Source organism: Nicrophorus vespilloides, unplaced genomic scaffold, assembly GCF_001412225.1.
Source record: "Nicrophorus vespilloides isolate i.1.1-1 unplaced genomic scaffold, Nicve_v1.0, whole genome shotgun sequence".
Classification (NCBI taxonomy): domain Eukaryota; kingdom Metazoa; phylum Arthropoda; class Insecta; order Coleoptera; family Silphidae; genus Nicrophorus; species Nicrophorus vespilloides.
In genome coordinates, this window is record NW_017097589.1 from 283,831 (window position 1) to 305,806 (window position 21,976).

The 21,976-nt window shown below is 32.6% G+C and overlaps 3 protein-coding genes across 5 annotated transcripts; 1 reads left to right on the plus strand and 2 right to left on the minus strand.

The window, feature by feature from the left end:
- Positions 1-3,433: 3,433 nt before the first annotated feature.
- LOC108560483 lies at positions 3,434-12,320 on the minus strand. Its single transcript, XM_017918048.1, has 6 exons — positions 12,017-12,320; positions 5,784-6,010; positions 5,535-5,716; positions 4,174-4,927; positions 3,878-4,107; positions 3,434-3,823 (listed from the first exon to the last, which is right to left on the minus strand). Exons 1-6 carry the CDS (start codon positions 12,042-12,044, stop codon positions 3,496-3,498), a joined length of 1,749 nt encoding a protein of 582 aa, XP_017773537.1. The 5' UTR covers positions 12,045-12,320; the 3' UTR covers positions 3,434-3,495.
- Positions 12,321-13,610: 1,290 nt separating this feature from the next.
- LOC108560484 (peptidyl-prolyl cis-trans isomerase CWC27 homolog) lies at positions 13,611-15,622 on the minus strand. Its single transcript, XM_017918049.1, has 6 exons — positions 15,484-15,622; positions 15,190-15,422; positions 14,709-15,130; positions 14,382-14,640; positions 13,987-14,322; positions 13,611-13,837 (listed from the first exon to the last, which is right to left on the minus strand). The coding sequence occupies exons 1-6, from the start codon at positions 15,523-15,525 to the stop codon at positions 13,675-13,677; spliced, it is 1,455 nt and encodes a 484-aa protein (XP_017773538.1). The 5' UTR covers positions 15,526-15,622; the 3' UTR covers positions 13,611-13,674.
- A 413-nt stretch (positions 15,623-16,035) lies between these two features.
- LOC108560486 (microtubule-associated protein RP/EB family member 1) lies at positions 16,036-21,827 on the plus strand. 3 transcript variants are annotated; one of them, XM_017918051.1, is made up of 6 exons: positions 16,036-16,138; positions 17,000-17,282; positions 17,700-17,949; positions 20,423-20,538; positions 20,605-20,739; positions 20,804-21,827. In XM_017918051.1, the coding sequence occupies exons 2-6, from the start codon at positions 17,016-17,018 to the stop codon at positions 20,861-20,863; spliced, it is 828 nt and encodes a 275-aa protein (XP_017773540.1). In that variant the 5' UTR covers positions 16,036-16,138; positions 17,000-17,015; the 3' UTR covers positions 20,864-21,827. The 3 variants fall into 3 exon arrangements, with proteins under 3 accessions (XP_017773540.1, XP_017773542.1, XP_017773541.1); XM_017918053.1 differs by having other exon boundaries at positions 17,700-17,922; XM_017918052.1 differs by lacking the exon at positions 17,700-17,949 and adding an exon at positions 19,721-19,961 and having other exon boundaries at positions 16,039-16,138.
- The last annotated feature ends 149 nt before the right edge of the window (positions 21,828-21,976 follow it).

Consider the following 21,976-nt stretch of genomic DNA (forward strand, 5'->3'; position numbering starts at 1 on the left):
ATTTATTACATATTAAGTTTATTAAATTTTTCCAATATTTATTGGATTTTGAAAAAAAAAATTTCGTTCATGATTCAAACTTATTATGCAAATTGAGATTAACTATACGTACGATCGAACGTAAAAAAATTATAATCAAAATGTACTTTAGCGTTTGCCTCTTTTTTCACCCCCTTTAATACATATTAAATTTATTAGATTTATCAAATAACTATTGGATTTTGAAAAAGAAAAGTTTGTTCATGATTAAAACTTATTCTGCAAATTGAGATTAACTGTACGTTTGATCGAATGTAATAAATTTAAAATGAAAATGTACGTTTGAGTGAAAGTTGACTGTACTTTAACGTTTGACTCTTTTTTCATCTCATTTATTACATATTAAGTTTATTAAATTTTTCCAATATTTATTGGATTTTGAAAAAAAAAATTTCGTTCATGATTTAAACTTATTATGCAAATTGAGATTAACTATACGTACGATCGAACGTAAAAAAATTATAATCAAAATGTACGTTTAAGTGAAAGCTGACTGCACTTTAACGTTTGCCTCTTTTTTCACCCCATTTAATAAATATATTAAGTTTATTAAATTTTTGTTTGTTTATTACATTTTTTTTCGTTCATGATTAAAACTTATTATGAAAATTGAGATTAACTATACGTACGATTGAACGTAATAAATTTAAAATCAAAATGTACGTTTAAATGAAAGCTGACTGTACTTAAACGTTTACCTCTTTTTTAACCCCATTTAAATACATATTAAGTTTATTTCACTTTTATTTGAAATCTATATATAAAAAAGTAACATACTAAGGGTTCGTATCAATCCATTTGCGGCGGCACACGTCCAGTACGTGCTGGGAACTGATCGGGGTGGCTTTTTTTTCTCTATTTTATTCATTGCACCCTTCGCGCGAACAAATGACTCGCTAAGCGGCGGTCGATTTTTGCCGACCAAAAATCACATTTTAATAGCACATTTCCAGTACGGAATACTAATAATAATGTAACAGAAAAAAAGAGGACGTGGGAAAGTATGTGACAAATAAAAAAAAAGAAATCGGATGAGATTTGCGGGTGGAAATTAATTCCGGAAAAGAGATAACAATTTGCGGGACACGCGACCCTTAATCCCCGGATCCGAATTAATTGGGTCTTAGTATCTCTGTGTTTAATTTTTTCCATCTTATAAACGAGGGTGAAGAGGCTTTCATTGCGATAAGCTGAGTGAAAATAAAAAGGGGTGACAAGTGAAGCTACCGGTTCCAAACTCGTTGTTGTTTCAGCTAAAATATTTTACACACTAATCTTATCGCTTTTCCTTCCAAAAAAAAATAATAAATTGTGGGTTCAATTTTCTTGGTATTTTGTGATAAGGAAGGCGACCGCACGTCTGCAAATTGAATATCTCCAACAGCTTTGTTTGTTTTGCATTGAGATGGGCACTTGTGCTTAATATGATAACAATGGGTTTATTGTGACGTTTTCCCTATGGTAATCTGGGGTGAACTGATGGGTGGAGGGGTGACTCCCAGAGATGACACTTCTGGTATAATACTGCAAACGGATTCCCATGTCACCATTCGCTCGTGTGATTCGATTAATATGTTTTAATCCCATTTTCCCATCACACACTCATTTAAATCTAATTCGCATTGATATTCACTATTTAACTAAATGATTAAAAATACCAATGAATTTTGGTGTAAATTAATTCTTAAATCAATAAATCTAGGTGGCTCCCACTTGACAGTTAACAAAAGTTAAGAAACGTGTGCAATGGATGGTTTTTTTAAGTACGTTTTGTAAAATGTTTATAAATTAACTAAACACTTTAAAATGTCATTTTAAATCATTTGAGTCAATAATTTTATAAACAATTGACTTTAGTTTTTATTAACTTTCGTCAGGTGTCACGTACTCACAACGTTACAAAAGTTAAGCAATTTTTGACGTTGATCTTATTTAAATTGGTGATAATTTTAGCAACTAATTAATATTAATACATCTATTTCCTTTGAATTGAATTAATAATATGAAATTCAATGGAAATCTTCAACATTATTGGAAAAAATTATACTATAATTTTAAGTCTTGTTTTTTTTAAATTTATTTTTATTTTAATTAATTAAAATTTATTTTGTTTTGACATTTTCAATCCGGACTATAGTGAATCACCACTGATCAAAGTAAATTTAAGAAATACCAGAAGTATAAAATACAAAAAACTTTAATGATTATTTCAATATAAACTTGTAATTATTGAATAAATTATTAAATATTAATTACATCTTCACATATTCATTGATGTATTAAAATTTATAGGAATTCTAACATATTTTTTTTATAATCTTAACTTTATTATAAAGAAATAAAATTTGCAGGACTTTCTTCAATTTGTTTAATTGGTTGCATAATTCAATAATATATTAACATGTAAATTTCTAAAGTAAAATTGTAACAAATATGAATTTCAATTCATAGTTTATGAAATAAATCTCAGCAATTACTGTAAATTATATAATTTCAACGATATTAATACATTTTGAATGGTTTCAATAATATGAGTAAAAGTTCTATTTCATTAATTTTATAGCAGTTATTATTTTAAGAAACAAATCAAAGAAATGTATATATTTTTTAATTAGATTTGATGCTGTATGAACTACACAATAATATTCATATGTTTGAAATGGTTTTAGTGGTTGGAGAGTGTGAAATTCGTGAGTGCTAAAATTTGTTTCTGGTCGGAAATCGATTTTCTCGCGCCGCCAGTTTCCCTTGTCAAAACTGACTTCCGGACAAATATACCTGCAAGGGTGCGATAAGGGCTGAAACCGCCCCCTTTCCAACAAACCTTCTCTCGCTTACACACATGGATGAACCTCTTGTTGCGCATTTGCAGTCAGCCCCCTTCGGATAGAGAAGGGGAGGCTACATTTCCATTCATTGCACTCACTCTACTAATAGCAACATACTGCTCACTAATAATATACGCAATTTCACTATCCTTAGTTCTGATTCTATATGCAATTATTCAATTCCAGATAACTTAATGAATCTGACAGAACACGTTCGAAATTTAAAAAATTTGCTTTATTGAAATTCTAATGAAATTTTAAAAAGTTTACCTAAAATGATACTAAATATGTGCATATTTTATAAAATGTTAATCATTTTCCAACTTGAATTAATTGAATATTAGGTAAATTAATTTAAGATTTCTATGTGTTAATACCTAAATAAATAAAAGAGTAAAACGATGGTAATTTATTTCCCAAAAATAATGTGTTTTGCATATATATTATAATTTCAATCTAATTGAATAAAAAGTTAGGAAAAGAGGAAGAAAAAAGAACACAGATTTTAATGTAAATATAGAACATTTACAAATGATTATATGTATGTATGTATGTATATATATATATATAAAATTTAAAATCACAACCATCATTTGAAATCACTCCCGAAGAAAACTGTCTGGAAATATCACTGAAATGCGAAGAGCATGACGAGAATTGGAACCGAGAGAATGCAGACAACGTAAACGGTGGTCCTCGGTTCGCACACCGAAACCACAACGTACTCCTGATTCCACAGATCCTGATCATCTTTTATAGGCAACTCCATGACCAGTTTCTCGTCGGAGAAGAACTTCAAATCCATCGCGCATTGTTCGGTGCTGTTGGAGCATTCCGCCACAGGATTTGTAACATCATAAACTGTCTTCTCGATGTGGAAATTAACGCGGATGTAATTGGTCTGCACTTCGTTTTCGCTGTTGAAGACGAAGAAGTAATAACCGTTCGTCGGGACTCTGAAAGATGAATTAATTTTGTTTAACGTGTTAAAGTTGGATGAGATGACTTACTTGTACGTGATTTTATTTGCTAGATATGCGGCTTCGATTTCCTGATCCGAGAGGTCTTTTCTGCAATGCGTGTGAGGTGTTAACGGTAGATTTAAGATCAAACCTGCGCAATTGAGCAAAGCCTCTTCGGAGGAGCTGAACGAGGACCAAAACTCGCTGTTGCTCATATCGTTTAGAGTGGTTTCGTTGAGGGTGGCGTGATGATCAGCTATACCATCAGGAATGAAACCCTGCCAAAAAATTTAAAGATAAATTTAAACTATAATTAGCGGTGTTATTATGTTTTTTTGTTTTACCTCTTCTTGCGCTAAATCTTTATCTTCCTCATCTTCGTTGAGGATGGCCGCTGTTTCCAAGATAAGTTCACGTTTTCTCCTTCTGGCTCTGTCGATGTTATCATCGAATTGCACCGCAGGTTTCTGGTAATGTCTTCCTCGGATGCTGAGAACAGGGTCGGATGGATTCAAAGAGTTGTCGTTCATCTCTTGCACGTTTTTCCGATCGTTGAATCTATCGTTCAACTTATCGAGGATTGAGGCACCTTTGTTGCCCAATCCGTGCAGTTTGCTCAACACGTCGTGCACGAATTCCTCCGAGTCCGTGCCGTTCCTCGGACCAGCATTTTCAATCTGCAAATTACCGAGTTCGTCTTTGGCTATCGTCGAATTCCTGTGGACGTGAGCGTGCGGTTTCTTCGTTGTCGTTGCTACCATCTTCGGTGGAGTCTTGGCTTTCAGCATCTCGAGGATCTTCTTCATCAACTTGGGATCCGTGACGTCCGTCGTATCCAATTCTTCACCTTCCAACGTGTGATTCGTACCGTTCGTCGCGTGTAAAGGATGATAGAATTGCACGTCTTCGCGATGCCTCTTCATCATGTCCGGTGTGTTCGGTGGTTGTCCGATGGATGAACTATTCGTATACTTATAAGTGCCTTCCCTGATTGCAGCCATCATCTCATCCAGTTCTTCAGAGGAATTGTCACCGATGTACGCGCATTCGTGCAGATGCTTGTGTCCTCTGATTACAATAAGTGAAGCCCCAGGCCATCTGAAATATTTAAACAAAAATGTACCAATTATATAAAAAAAAATCGTTGTTGTTTTATAAAGCCATAATACACAAAATTAATCTACATTAATATTGGAAATTTGGTGAATATAAAGAGTATTTATTTCTAATATCAGTTATCATTTGTAATCAACTATGACGTAATGACAAAACATCGCAGTTCGACGAGAGATTAACGATCTTTAAAACTACTATGAAAATATTATTTGTTCTAATCTGAATCCTATAGAATCGAGACTTGTTTACAATCTGACTATTAGTATTTATCCTGTTTACAGACTAATCCTAGTACAGATTAATTCATACAGTCATTCATATAAGAAATATCAATATTGAATGGTAAATTTAAGAATGAATCCATTCATTATTAGTTTAAGAGCAAATAAAAGAGAAACAAGAGATCCTGTAGAGGCATTTGGTTAGTTGTAATTTTGTGATTAAATTGAATCAATATTGGTTATCTAAAAAGCATTTGGAGACTATGTGAATGTAGTTATTTGCTAATGCTTGTGTATCCGCAAATTCTGTTATCGATGATTGTTAACCTGGTCGGAGGCTTTGATCCTGGCCGACGCATTTCACTGACCTCACGCAGCTGGAGAGCGTGACCGTGGAGCCGCGCAAAAGGTAGAAACCCCAGTACTCTTTGGTGTCGTCCTCCAGATTCAGATGTCTGACCATCGACATCGGTTTGCTCTTCATCGAGATGGTCGGAGACTCTGGTAGAAGGAAAGCGTTGAAGGTGGCATTGGTCTTGACCAGTTGTCTCTACAAAAATTGAATGAAAAAAAAAATAATAAGTACAAGATAATTTAAAACCAATCGAGTTCAATACTTGACACCAAGTCGTCGAGATCCTGTTATCTAACATCCTCATATCAGATACGGCCAAAGGATACATCTGCTCCACGTAGACCCTGTATCTCATGTACAGGGTGAGCGAAAACAGGAAGCAAGGCACCAGGATACCTAAAATGCATAACCTGACGACCCTGAAAGGTCCTTTGAACTTCTCCTTCTTCGGGGCGCTCAGCGAATTCTGCCGCTTCGTCAGAGGCCTCTCTACAATCAGAAAATCAACAATCATCATCATCATCATACCGCCAAACAACCGTTCATCTATCTATTCAACTCAGATAAACACCGTTTAAGTGGATAGTTTTTATGACTTACAAACAGCGGAAAATTTTCACCAAATAAACGTTTTTTTTTTGGTTCGTTTGATGAAAACAAATACAATAAGCATGGTCAAATATTTGTGCTCGGCTTTCGAGCAGCATCGTCTACTTTATCGTAACGCAAATTATCATGGAGCAATTAAAATGACGCTAATTGATCCAAAAAAAAACTTTATATTGATTCTGTAACAGCAGATAACGCCAATCTTTACAGAGAATCGCGTCAACGTTGATGGTTGAAAACCATGGAAGAAACACGCTCAAAACAGAATAAAAAATACGCACACAACAATAATTTCAAACTAAACGAAAAGTACTTAATATAGTCGTAACGCGTGCAAAGTTACATAAGAATGATGATTTTACTAAAGGTTCAAAAGTCCAAAAATAATTAATAGCGTCGCATTTTTTTTCGAATTACAATTACAAAATGTTCGATATTTTCTTATTTATTTTTTCACTGAATATTTCTTAATATGTAATTATTAAGATTCTAAACTAAACTAAATTTTTAAATGTTCTTAGTTCTAATAATTCTCTATATTTAATTAACTTAAATTCAAAACATATTGAAAATTCCCAATGAAATGAACATTTCTTATTATTGAATTGAAATTTTCATATTCTGAGCACATGATGTTTTAAATATTTGATATTTTCCTAACTAACTAAAAATTTATTATAAACAATTCTATATTTCTTCATGTACGATTTTGCGAAAATACATATTTATAATTGTTATTATCTCATTTATTTATTGGTGCAAAGTAAACTGAAAGTTGATAATGAAATGAAAATTTGCAAACATTCGACAAGTTCATCAATGAAATATCATAGAATTCACTGACGTTGTCAAATTTAATTTCAATATCAGAGAAAATTGAATTGCCAAAGTATATTTTCTGTAAATTATAATTTCTACATACTTTACTTAAAAAACTTTATTATTGGTTATACAAAGTAGATTTTTGAAGAAACAAAAAAAAGATTTGACATATACTTAAAACAAAGAGGCTATGATTCAATAGTAAACAATTGGAAATGTACATGATTCATATATCGTAACACATTTACAGTGCCGGTGCTATGGTGCTATGATGCAAAGAGGCAATCGCACTAGGTAAGTCATCAGTAAGTGATTTCACATTTTAGTAATTTTCACTAGAACTATAATAGTTACAATGAAAAATACCTATAAAAGCTGGATGCTTGGGGAATCTAGCAAGTATTCATACAATGCTGTGGTTTCGTCCATTTGGTTGTTTTTCGCGTTCAAAGTTAAAAGAAAAAATGAAAAATTAACGTTCGAAAATAGATTTAATGAATCCAAAAGTGTTTATGAAAGCTGAATGTTTGAAAAATATAGTGAGTATTCATACATTTCTGTGGTTTCATTCACGTTTCATCACAGGGTCGTTTAAATCCACCTTTTTGACCTCACGGACCACTAAACTCGAAATTTTTAATCCCGCGGATCACTACTATTAAAAAAAAATAAGATTCTAAATATGAAATAGTATTTACATTAGGCCTTTTATAAAAACGTAACTTAATAATGTGAAAATAACCTCTCGTCCATGGAAAGTCCATTGGTTTAAATGACGTTTACAAAACTGCTTTTCAATAATTGAATAAATTACATTGTTTAGGTAAGTTTCCTTCAAATTATTAGTTTCCAAATCTACGCGCTTTGCTTAACACCTCTGTAGTTGAGTTGTTTATTAGTTATTACTTAAAAACAGGAGTTCCCAATCCTGTTTCAACATCAATCATTTTAGAAGAAAAAATGTTTTCAATCCACCCCTAATGCATTTTTTTTTTCTAAATCAATATACAATTTATATTAAGTACGCTTTTATCCTTGGTTTATATAACAATTTTCATTGATTCGATAAATATTTTTTTCCAACTAAATACTTTAATTTAAATATGTTTATACATTGATATAATAGAATAATTTCATAGAAATTAAATAGAAGTTACATTTCGTAGGTTTTCAATGAAAGAGTCGATGAAAAATAATTGCAATACAATAACAAATTGTTCGCTTTTGTTTATCGTTTCTGATAGCAACGTCAACAATTTCATTTTACGACTGGAAAATAATTGCGTTTAAGTATCTATAAAATTGGAACAACAATAAAAAAATAATCAATTAAATTTCGCTAAAAAAAATTTGTTAAAAAGTAATGAAAAATAAAAAGTTTTTTTTAACCAATTTGCAAATATCTAAATTAGAGCAAAAATGAAACGAAACTGATTACAGTATACAAAAAATAACGACGAAAAAAAAAATAAATGTCATTGACATTGTTGGATTGTCGGATTAGCGACAATTACTGAATTGCCTTTTGATTACGTTCGCCAATCAATCGATATCGTTTAAAGAAACCGCACATTTCAATATCTGCATTGATTATCTCGAATTAGATAGAAAGTCATTATCTTAAATGGCCATCAACTCGAAATTAATTTGTAGCAATTTGTATTAGATGTGTCCCGTTTCAAAATTTTTCATATCTCCACGTGAAATTTTACTAACCAAAATCCAATGTTTTGGACGACATCCAATATGATTATTTAGAACAAACAACATCTGCATAAATGTTGAAGTCTTCTGGCGACGATAAAGATTAGCAGAAATAAACAGCGTAAAGGGAAAAACAAATATTGTTTTCAATATAAAATCCGAGCGAAAGAAAATATTTAAATTTAGATTAAAGCTTTTTATCTTTTGCAGAATTATATATATTTATTTATATTATTATTTTTTTTGGCAACTCGAATTACATCATCGCGATTCTCGATGTGGATTAGAAATTTATCTGAGAGTTATCGGGATATTCGAAAAAAAAAATTGTTATTGTTGTGCGGAGTAAATTCTCTTCGAAATTCGGCGCGGATCTGAACGCAACTTCCGCAATGGATTATTAAGTTACCACGCAGAAACCTTGAACGTAATATTAGAAAAGAGAGACACAAAAAAATATACATATGTGTGTTTACGTTTATCGTTTGCGAGGAGAAAACGTGTTTAGAGAATCCGCCGGATTAGGCGTTTTGTGTTGTTTCTGTATCATCGTCTGGTGTACGCACAATTCGTTGAACTTTCCTTTCGTCGACAACAATTATTACTATGTGGTTTTAAAATTAAGCGAATTAAGTTTGTAACGGGTTTATGCAGTTCTGGCTATTTTTACTTATCTACATTCATATGTATATTATTAGTCTTTTTTACAAAAGTCTTTGTCTTGCCAAGATCTGTAGTATTTCCTACTTTCTGGCAAATTCAACTTAACTCGAAACACGTGTATATATGTATATATTAAGGTGTATATACACACATGAGACCAAAGAGAGCTGCAATCCGGCTTTGTAAAGAGAGCCGCATGCGACTCTCGGAGCCGCATTTCACCATAGTAAGTGTGTACTAGGAATGTTTCACTATTTGTAATATAAAAAAATACAAAGTTTAGAAATCAATTTATTTAAAATCAATTGATCTCATATAAATGTCCACAAATTCATTTTGCCTCTATGATTATTCCGTTTTAATATCAGTATTTAAACATAATGATAGTCATTTTGTATTGGAAGATATTTACAAAAATATGAGATCATTGCTTTTTCAAGGTTTCAAATTTCATAAAAACAGTCAAGTTCACATAAATTCAAATAAACTGTATTAATTCCTTCATTATTCAGCTTTAATATCAATATTCATAGTTGATTATAATCCTATTGGATCTCAAGATATTTAGAAAAACGTAGAGGTATACAATATTCTAACTTGAAAATTAAAAATGAAATCAAATTACTCTAAATTACAAATCATATATCAGTTTTAATTTCTACGCACTTTGCTTAATAACTATATAGTTATTTTAGCAATAGCCGAAATGTAGAGCTATTACTTAAAAAAAGGGATTTCCAACATTTTTCTACATCATTTATTTCATATCAATTTATTAAAAATCTATTGGTCTCACATAAATGCCCATAGATTCGTTTTGATTCAATGATTATTCAGCTTTAATATCAGTATTCAAGTATGATGATAGTCATTTTGTATTGGATGATATTTACAAAAATGTGAAAGCATTGCTTTACCAAGATTTCAAATTTCGGTTAACGAAATTCAGATTCAAATTTCATAAAAACAATCAAGTTCACATAAATTCAAATAAACTATAGCAATTTATTGATTATTTGGCTTTAATATCAATATTCATAGTTGTTTATAATGCTATTGCATCTCAAGATATTTAAAAAAACGTAGAGGTCTAAAATGTTCTAACTTGAAAATTGAATTTGAAATCAAATGACTTCTGAATTACAAATAAATTGCTTTGTTTAGACAAGTTTCCTTCATATATTAGTTTTAAATTCTACGCACTTTGCTTAATTGCTCTGTAGTTATTTTAGAAATAGCTGAAATGTAGAGCTATTACTTAAAAACAAGGATTTCCAACATTTTTCTACATCATTCATTTGATATAAATTTATTAAAAATCTGTTGATCTCATATGAATGCCCATAGATTCAGTTTGATTCAATGATGATTCAGTTTTAATATTAGTATTCAAATATGATGATAGTCATTTTGTATTGGAAGATATTTAGAAAAATGTCGAAGCATCGAAAAAGCAGACATCAAATTTCATAGAAACAACCAAGTTCACATAAATTCAAAGAAACTGTATTAATTCCTTCATTATTTAGCTTTAATATCATTATTCTTATTTGTTTATAATCCTATTCTATCTGAAGAAATAATATCTGAATATATTTAGAAAAACGTAAATGTATAAAATGTTGAAACTTGAAATTTAAAATTGAAATCAAAGTGAACTACAAATCATAGATATGTTCATATGCGAGTAATTGGTATTAAAAAACTAAACATCTGTGACCTAATTATAACATGTAAACTAACAAGTAAAATTGATATGTTTACAGTGTCTTAAGCTTACATAACGAAACGTAAAGTTTTTAGATATATTCAAACTATTAAACACACATACAAAAAATACAAAAACTGGTTTATAATAACAACAAAAATAGAAAATGGCAAGGTTGTCGGGAATTAATTATCAAGTAGCAAATAAATATATAACTTATTTTAGAGACTGATCTTCTTAGACTCGAAGCGAAATCGTTAATGTATCGTTAAACTGTTATCTTGTTGTCTGAAAACTAAAGTTTTCTTCAGGTCACGGTCGCAATTCGTATACAACAATAAACAAAACAAAAACAAAACTAATTATCTAAAGAATATAATTGAAGGAAAATAATGAAATTGTTGCTATGAACAACTAAGTAACAAAATTTTGCAGAAAACAATGAATGAACGTATGGTGATTGTCATGGCAACAATTATATTTTAGGTGTTACGTAAAGTAAAAAATAAACATTTTGCTGTCAACGCAAATATTTGGTTTATAAATTAAGTTAAGTTAGATTTCGGATTGTGAAATTATTTTGCGCGCTTTTCTTACAAAAAATAGTAACGATCTAAGCATTTACGATTAGAAGATACTGATGAAATATGTATCGATATCGTAAAGTGCTTAAGTTGTAGTAATTGATGGAGACTGAGTAGGCAATTTGATAATGTGAGAATCAAGTGTATTCGAACCCAATTTCGAGAGGATAGTTCCAAAAACTCGCTTTATTTTTCCATAGGTTGTTTGAAGATCCAAGAAGAACATAGCTTTGCGCTCGCGATCAAAGGGTAATGTTGACTGGAGTAACTTTATTTACATATCATTTCCAATTGACTTTATATGCAAATCGCAATGAGAATTACATAAACACGACGCACACGCAACAACACTGAATTGGTTTGGATTTATGCAGAGACAAGCATAAAAACAAATTTGAAGTTTACCTTCGTATGGAAGCATGTAGTCCGTCATTGAGTTGTCTTAGCTTTTGATTTGTGATCACTATATTTAGTCCATGTCCAGATGAATGGACGGATGGAACCTCTTCTCTCCTCTTTCTGCTACCACAAAGAGAGTTCAAAGTTTACGTGTTCACTACACAGCACATCAGAGAAAACTGAAGATACTCCTATATTATATATAGATTTTTATAAACGCGTTATCTGCTTTTATCTAATACCGATGCGAGACCGTCCCATCTTGCTTCAGCACGTGCGACTCTCACTCCCGATTTCACTATACTAGTTCGATTCCTCTACGTTCTTTACTAAATATAAGTATTGTAGTTGTGGTGGACACAACCAAATGTAAATTTAAATTTTTATTTACATCCCACGCTCACAATATCCGCGCGTTTCCTATGTCTCTATACCAATTAAGATACAATTATTATCGATGGAATGTCTTTTATAGGAGTTTGCTAACTCTATTTTGAAGTGGATGAACTTCAATACTGAAAGGATCATCGTCATGCAAATGGGGTTCATCCATACATCGGCTGCTTCCAAGAATACTAATTTCGCGTAATCCAAATACAAAGACCGAAAGTCTAATGACGCGCATTCAAATGTAGCCGAAACAATGGCAAATATTTGCACTGGATATAATCACTGTTATCTTTAATCTTCACAAACTAAATAACTTACAAACTACGACTTCTGTAGCAACAAGTTCATCGTGAATGAACTTTCTTTGAGATATGCATATTTAAATAAATACAGTAATGATATTTTACCCTGGAATTTGTATTCTTACTCTATGTAATAAAGTAAGCCTAAATTTACTACTACTAAAACTAATAAAAAAATATAGTATGTAACAGGGGTCGGCTACCTTTTTGGTGCAAGAACCATTTGCCTGTTATTATTAGTGTAATACATGTATTCTTTCAAATTTACAATATGTTCTTGGATCTAATTTTGTTTAGCAAATAGAAATATATTTTTTTCCAGATTTGCTTAATCAGAATATTTTAAAGTAAGTATAAAAAGAAATGTGAATAATCCAGAAACGATTTATTACTCATAAAAAGTAAATAGATTTCTCGTGTTATAAATTACTTTGCTTGAAAAGATAAACCAGGAAAGTAGTCATAATACGTAATTAAAAAAAGAGACTATTTAAAAGGTGCATTGAAACTGAAACAAAAGAATTGATAACAAAACGACTAGACGAAACGATTAGAACTATTTACCAATTAAAGACAAATTATGATTGAAAACCAAAAAAAATATATATGCAGTGTTTCTAAAACCTTACTTAATGTTGACCAATGATTATTTTTTAATTCCACGCACGTGGATGATTTCACGTGTATGATGGTTAAAAATAATTTGAGAAATAGCCAAATCACAATTGCGAAGAAGCCAAACTTGCGGAAAATTGCTTAATCTGGCTTTAAATTATGGGCACGCAAGGGATTTGACCTTGTTGGACGTAATTGAATGGCACATGTAGGAAGGAATGCATTGAAACCTCGTTAAGGAATTACAGTTTTATTTAAATAATAAACGTGAATTTTTTTAAGAATTGCAATATTTCATTCGAAAATCTTATTATTTGTTTAAATATGATATTGTAATTTTGCATTCTGAATCGTACACTATTTGCTGGAGGAATCTGTGGCTGGTTTTGATGTCGCGCCACGCCTCCTTTTGTTTAACGGATTCCTAGGATCGTATATCTCGAACCAATCGTCGTCTTTCGTGTTGGCATCTTTAGCCAATACCGGCTCGACCTCCTCACAACGCAATTTATGAACGAAGCTGAAACAAAGCGGATAAACATACGTAGCGCAAATTGAATGATCAATGACCTAAAAAGTTCATTCAATCATCACACACAAAAAAAACTTTAAATAACTATCTCGCATAAGTAAATATTTAACACGGATAGACTAGACACGATAGCTTACCAATTCTTATCCTTCTCGACGTCGTCTACCTCTTGCTCCGCCTTTTCTGCTTGTTCCTTTTCCTCCTCCTCTTCCTGCTTAGATTCTTTTGTAGCGCGCAGTTTATTCCTGAACTTCGACAGCAAGTTCAAAGTGAATTCTTCATTATTCACACCCTTCCTTGGAATTTCGCTCTTTTTACTTTTATACATACCCAGTAAATCATTGTATTCTTTAAACCCAGCAGCCTCTTTGCTCTTCTGCTCCTCTTCTGTCTTTTCTTCCTCGTCCTTCTTCCTTAACTTGTTCTTGTGGTAATCCCGTTTGACAGATTCAATTTCTTTCTTAATCTCATCGCTTCAATAAACAAAAACCAATTAGACAATTCATCAGTTAATTAGATATAGAACACCTACTATTTCTTCTTCTTCTCATCGACGTGTTCATCATCCCAATCATCTCGCGCAGAAATATCCACAATGGGTTTCCTCTTCTTAACAGCTTTACCGGTCTTCAGCTTATTCCTAATACTCTCCAAGCGTCTGGCACGCTCTTCCGGATCATCGGAATCCTCATCTTCATCATTCTCATCATCTTTCTTAGCTACAGTTTTCTCAGCCTCGGCCTTTTTGGATGAATCGTCGGTCACCGTTTCCGAACTCAACTTGGGATCATCTAAATGTTTTGAAAAAGAGAAAAAAAAAAAGAAATTAATAATCCTCTCATGAACTAAAACTCAATACCTAATACATCGTGTGTCGATTTGCCTTTCCCGGAGAACTTTTCATTGACCCTACTGGTCTCCTCCTCATCCTCCTCAGCTTCAGCCCCAAACGATAGTAACTTGAAGTTCTTCACACCGGGCGTTCTAACTTTCTTTTTCTTCTTCTCCTTCGTCGCTGATTCAAGGATCCTAGGTTCTATGTCAGTAAAGGGATTGTTCAGAACCTCAGTCTTAATTATCTTGTAAGGATAAGCTGGTCTTTCATCTTCAATCAAACCCTCCTCAAGCTTCAGCATGTTGAAGACAGTCTCTCCAGTAACCTTTCCAAATATTGTGTGTTTGTTTTGCAGCTCTGGAGTTGCAGCCAATGTGAAAAAGAACTGAGATGCATTGTCATCAGGTCCTGCATTGGCCATAGCCAAAAGACCTCTTCTTGCAAATCTACAAATTGAACAATTTATCAAATGAAAAATGAATATATACAAAAAAAAACTCATTACCTAAGCCTTTGATGGAATTCATCTTTGAATGTGCCACCATATATTGATTCACCTCCAGTACCATCTCCATTTGGATCACCCCCCTGTGCGATGAAACCTTTAACAATTCTGTGGAATATTGTGCCATTGTAGTAACCTTCTAAGCATAATTGAATGAAGTTTCTGCATGTTTTTGGGGCTTCCTTTGTCCACAATTCCACATCTATATCACCAACAGTAGTTTTCAACAACACCTGCAGAAGATGAGATTTTATTATTAACAGCAGGTCTATTTTATGATTGCAATTGATTTACCTTCCCACTGGTTGGAGGTTCCAAAATATACACATTACTCATAATTAGGTGTTTGTGTTTCTCGTATTATTTATTTATATATAACATTTGTTTTAAGACTAAATTTCTAGGTTAGTTGTCAAACAGTATTACATTTTTTTAATAGATGTCCTATAGGAAAAGACGTTAACAAAAAATTTGAATAATTTCGAAATCAATTCATATTACAATTGATTGCAAAGACTGAAATGAACAAAAGCGTTTAAAAATGTTTAATTAGTTATTAGTATTAAAGAAATAATGGTTTAATTGGGTTTTATCTTGGAACTGGTAAATATATTTTCATGAAAACTTTCAGGATATTATAAGTATTGTCAGATGACTTCTAGAGAAATGATCTATATATATATTAATAGAAAATCTAATAAGACTGATGCAGTATTTAATGTTTTTTTATGAAAATTTCATGATTTTCAAACTGAAAATAATGTAGATGACCAGATGTACAGATTGAGCGGGGGCGCTGCGTATTGGATTGAGGCAGTGGTGCCACCATGGCGACATCATATTATTTGGCTCGGTATTGTTGGCAGTAGTTGTACAAATTCTTCAGTGGCGAGAAATAATAAGAACCCCTCCCGGCTTTTGGTGTTAAATAAGTGAGGAAACCGCCAGCGTGAGTAACCTCTCTATTATATTACTAATATTAACCCCGAATAAGAGTTTAAGCTCATTTTTTGGGGGCGGCGCGGGTGCGTTTCGAGACCCACGGACGTGCAATATTTTCGCACGCCGAATAAAATTTGACGTTAACATTTTGTGTAATAATGGTCGATGTCAGTGTGCGATATGCAAGCATCCTGAGTTTTTGAGGCACGTCCGATAAAAATACGATGCCTCTACCATTCCAATCCTCATCCATCCAACAATCTGCACGAACGCAGCAAACGCACCCTTGCATAGAATGCGTTTATTTATAGACGGATTCTACATATATTTTTCGAGCCTGTCGTCTTGTTTCGTTCTTCTTCTTTTTTTTTAATCGTCTCTCATTTTCCTGTTGCCTTCTCGATTCTCATTGCGCGTCTTCTGTCTTTGGCTCATCCTAACGGGACTTGCCTTATCGGTAAAACACTCCTTTTCGAAACCGCATTAACCAATTTCAGATAATTACGAAAACCTGATTCTCCTTGACTCGCAAATCGATGCAAGTCAAGTGGAAAGTCGGCTATTTCAAATTTCGACCGTTACAATTTCTTGATACATATATATAGATATAACGCTTCGTTACAGATACAGTGTGCAAAACCTGAAAACTCTGACATACTTACCTAATTATTAACATTTTTTAATTACTAAGCTAATTAATTTCCAAACTTTGGACCCCGCCTCAATTAGATTTTATTTTTAATTTTTATAATTAGACCATTAGTCACACTCCTCGGATATAATCATCCGGATTAAGATTTTTATCAAACACCTCATCACTATTATTTTTTTCAAAATGATCAATTGTTTTATTTTTATTATTGTTTAGCAATCAAAATCCAAAAATGGCGGTGAACGTGTATTCCACAAACGTAACAACTGAGAACCTTTCTCGGCATGACATGCTGGCTTGGGTCAATGACTGCTTATCTAGCAGCTTCGGCAAGATTGAAGAGCTGTGCACTGGGGCAGCCTACTGTCAATTCATGGACATGCTCTTCCCGAACTCCGTCCCATTGAAGAGGGTCAAGTTCAAGACCAACTTGGAGCATGAGTACATCCAGAATTTCAAAATCCTGCAGGCAGGTTTTAAGAAAATGACTGTAGATAAGGTGAGAACCAACAACCCTGAATACCATATTTGACAACTTGTTTTTGTTCCAATCGGATTCATTTAAATACAATTAAAATGCTCATTTGTAATCACAGGAAGCTACAAGTATAGTAAATGAAATAGGAAAGGAAGTGTACTTTATTTATATTATTTATTTTTTCTGTGGTTTATCACAAAAAGTTTTTTTTTATTATTTTGTTTTTTATTTCATTTACTTACACATCCTTTTTGTTTTCTTGATAATAAGAAATGACTCAGGTTATAACAAGTCTCTATTATTGAATGTCATTGTTTTCAATGTTAATTTGTTATTTCATTGGTAACTTGTTGTAATCTGGAGTTCCTGTGAAAAAGTTTGCTTGTGTGCAGAAGAACAATGTAACTGATATGATTTCTGATTGGTGCGTTTGCGAAGGTAATTCCTGTAGATAAGTTAATAAAGGGACGATTCCAAGACAACTTTGAGTTCTTGCAATGGTTCAAGAAGTTTTTTGACGCCAACTACGACGGTTCGGGGTATGACGCCCTGGAGGCGCGGGGTGGCATATCGATTGGGTCTGGCGCCAACGACCACCACCATCACCACGGAGGTGGAGGTCTTGTCGCCAAGCAGCCTCCCGCTCACCTCAGCAGACAGGGTAACGGTCACGGTGTACGAAGGCCAGGTAATACAACACACTATTCGGGGGCGGCGATGCGACCACCCCCCAATCATACATCGACAAGCTTCGTCTCTTTGTGGGGTGGTTTTTTTTTCACATTGTTTTTTATATTTATATATATATATATCTACACACACAAAAAAAAACACGCCAAAAGCGCCAAAACTTTTTTACTTTTCGGTTGAGGTTTCGCTTAACTCTTTTATAAAATCCTATTCACGAATCATAACTTCTTTCGTTACTAATTCCGCTACCAATCTCTACGACATTTTATATCAAACAATTACGGTGTGGAAACAAAAGGTATTTATTGCTGAATTTACTTATTTTTATTTTCCAAAAGAAACGCTTTATTATTAACAAATCGCCAATAATTTTGAATCATTTCTTTGTACATTTAATTCCCCGTTTTCGCATACACTAATTTCAAGCATTAATAGAAACAACAAAAATATCTGTATACGTTCCCACGAAATATGCTGTGTTACCATGAAAAATTCAACGTAAAAAGAGTTGCGTTATTTTCAAGGTATAAATCAATTTTCGAGCCTTGAACTTCAACGCGACATGAGGCAACATTTGCTTTACAACAAAACACTCATTGAGTTATAATATCCAATCGATTATCTTTTTGAATAGAATATGTTTTTTTTTTAATAATTAGATATATACATTTAAATCATAATAGTTGATTAAGCTATTTAAATTTAAAAATATGATTAATGTTGGATTAACCGCTATTTCGTATAGACTTCGTTTTTTGGGTTAAATATTACATTTTGTAATCAAAAGAAAACACCGTTATCACATGAACGTACTTTTTATTCAGCCCGAGCATACGTAATTAAAACTTGGGAGTTTCCTTTTTCGTGGTATAAACTGTTGTTTTATGGTAATAAACTGATTAAAAAAAAGACTAAGTAAAAAGAGTAATGAACAGTTACGGTTATGAACCGAAAACTTAACCGTGTGGAAAAAAAAATTGGTGATAGAATGACTTTCTTTTTAAATACTTTGTAAACATTAACGGTATACACATTTTTCGTTGATTAAACTCTATTAAGGTAATTGAACTCGCGATTGATGATCGAGTTTAATTGTTGAAATAGAGAAAGTGAAGACACAAATCTGTAAACTTTTTCGATGAATAAAACATTGATTAAACATAATTTAGGTATTACAGATGTGAAGAAGGATAAATACTAATAAATGTTTCTGTTTAGTAAAACGTCTATGTAACTAATTGTAATAATATTCTTATTGATGAATTTATCTAATTATAGTAATTGATAGAGGAGTAGAGAGAGAAGCGAAGCAGGGATTATTAACGAAACTTCAAAATTTGATAGATATTCATTTGAAAACTGCGCGCATCCACGACATCGAGTGTTGTATTACCATTTGTCTTGTAACATGCCAAGTTTAGTTTGCGTATAGTTATAATTAATACCTAAAGCACACACTGTCTCTCGATAAGTGCATTTGTAGTGGATGGGCACACGAAACCATGAGCTTAGCGTCGTTCCATATATTGCTGGTTCTTGACTGTTTCTTCCACCCTCCATCAAAATAATTAAGAAAGATAATGAGATTAGAAAAAAAGAAAAGTGTATACACCACATTGTTCCGCTACCATTTTTATTACAGTTTTATTTTTTGATTGTTTTCTTTTGTTGTTTATATTTTGTTGTTGATTTTTTTTCTGATTATTGACTATTGTTCTGTATCTTGTCTGGTTTTATGCACGTGTTTTGTCTGTCTGCTTGCTGTGTAGATAGTGCCGATAGACAGGCTGGTTAAGGGCAGGTTCCAGGACAACTTTGAGTTCCTGCAGTGGTTCAAGAAATTTTTCGATGCTAACTACCGCGGAACCGAGTACAACGCACTGGATATGCGCGGTGGAGAACCCATGGGTTGTGGTGGGTCTGGCGCCCCCCGTGGGGGTACCATGATGACCCGAAAAGCACCCGCGTCCACTTCACCTGCTAAAAAGGCAATGGGCATGAGCAAAGCTAGTATGTTTCCTCCTATTTTTTTAATTTATTTATTTCTCTTATGTTACCTTTTATTTATTTTTACTTTTCTCAATGATATATATATATATTTGCTTCACCTAACGCACCTAACACATTATGCCTCGACCGAGAAAAAAAAAACTTTGGGATGGATCAGATCATTTTAAGCTCTCTGGTTTTATTGTTGCCTCTGTAAATAATCTTGTCCAATCACCCATAGTATATAGCATAATTTGTTATGTAAGTATTATAGGTAATTATGAGTCAAAATGCTTGTAAGTAATCACATGCAGATTTTTGCATTTTTTTTTTATTAAAGCAAGTGAACATGTTTCGCATGCCCGAATTCATTTTATATTTCTCTCGATTCATCATCAGAAATAGTAGTTTATTCATTTTATTACGCTTCCATCACAATTAGTACGTATTTCGTGAACTATATTGTACTTCCATGTTTTTAGTGCCTACAAAAGTGAACGCAGTTCGACCAACCCCAGTCAGTAAGCAAGCTTCGGTGGGTAGTCGAGGAGACACCGGAAAAGTAGATGAACTCAACAATACGGTAGTCGAGTTGAAGGTGAGTTGTATTTGCCCCCACATCTCAACCTGTCAGTTTCTTAAGTCAACCATATTTGCTGTTTAGGTGACCATCGAAGGTTTAGAGAAGGAACGGGACTTCTACTTTGGCAAGCTGAGAGATATCGAAGTCATGTGCCAAGAGAACGAGGAGGGAAATCCCATCATCCAGAAGATCCTAGATGTTTTATACGCAACAGAGGTTTGTGAGCCTGTCGATCATCAAAAGAATCACTCAAATTAAGATTGAAAACACTGCTTTGCAGGACGGTTTCGCGCCACCCGATGAAGGTGAAGGTGTTCCTGGTGAAGAGGATGAGTATTAAAAAAAGAATGATATAAAAAGAGTGCATCAAACAAAGCCGTTCAAAATTTTGTGACAAGTATACACCACTACATATTATCCTCTTAATATTTCTTCTCTTATTTTTTTTTTCTCCGTCATTCATTTATTTTGATACTATAGGGTTTTATTTATACGCGTTTTATTAAACACCAAAATGAACTGTTAATGATTTGATTGTTTAATAATACTGTGAGATTTATATTCGTGGAAAGAAAAATTATTTTGTAACCGTTGCGAAACCATCCTTTTTCTTTCATATTTTTTTTTGTTGTTTTAAATTAACTATAAGTATGTCTATGTGCTTCTGAGCAGAAATTAATCAGCGCAATACTTCGACAGAAAATAATAATGATAATCATCATCATAATAATAATAATGGCAATGTTTTTCATTTTTTTACATATATAATATATTTATATATTTTCAATCAAATCCTTTTAGGTTTATAAGTTTCATTGCAATCGGTTTCTTTTTTCTGTGTTGAATGTTTGCAAACAAAATTTAATAAATAATGATTTTATTAAAAACAAAATGGACAAAAAAAAAATCGAAAATATTCGACACGACTTTCTGCTTTTGTTGGTGCATGTCGGAAGCATCGCGTTGTTTGCGCTTTTCTTTTTGAAGCGATAATAAAAGGAACTGTTTAAAATGGAATTGGCATCTTTTCTTGATCATCCTGAGAAAACTGAATCACAAAGAACAATTTTCGTTCGATTCTGGGAATCCTGTTTTATCTAACGATGAGTGATCTTTGTGATTCATCGAACAGGTGTGTCTTATTGAAGGAATGCTGGTTGCCTAGGATATTGATGGTTAAACAAAATTACTGCGATTCTTTTTACCAAAAGGATCGTATTAATTACGTACGATTTTTACAGTGTATTTCTCGTTATGCTTATTCATATTGTCATTAAAAAGATGTTGCCTTTTATTTAATATTTCTCACATTTGTTTTTATTTATCTCATCCCTGCACATTTCCTATACAACAATCATAAGATTATTTAATTAAAGATCTCGTTAATTTTGCATAGAAGAACTGAACCTTGCACAACAAACAATTACTTAATACATTCTATTACATGATATTT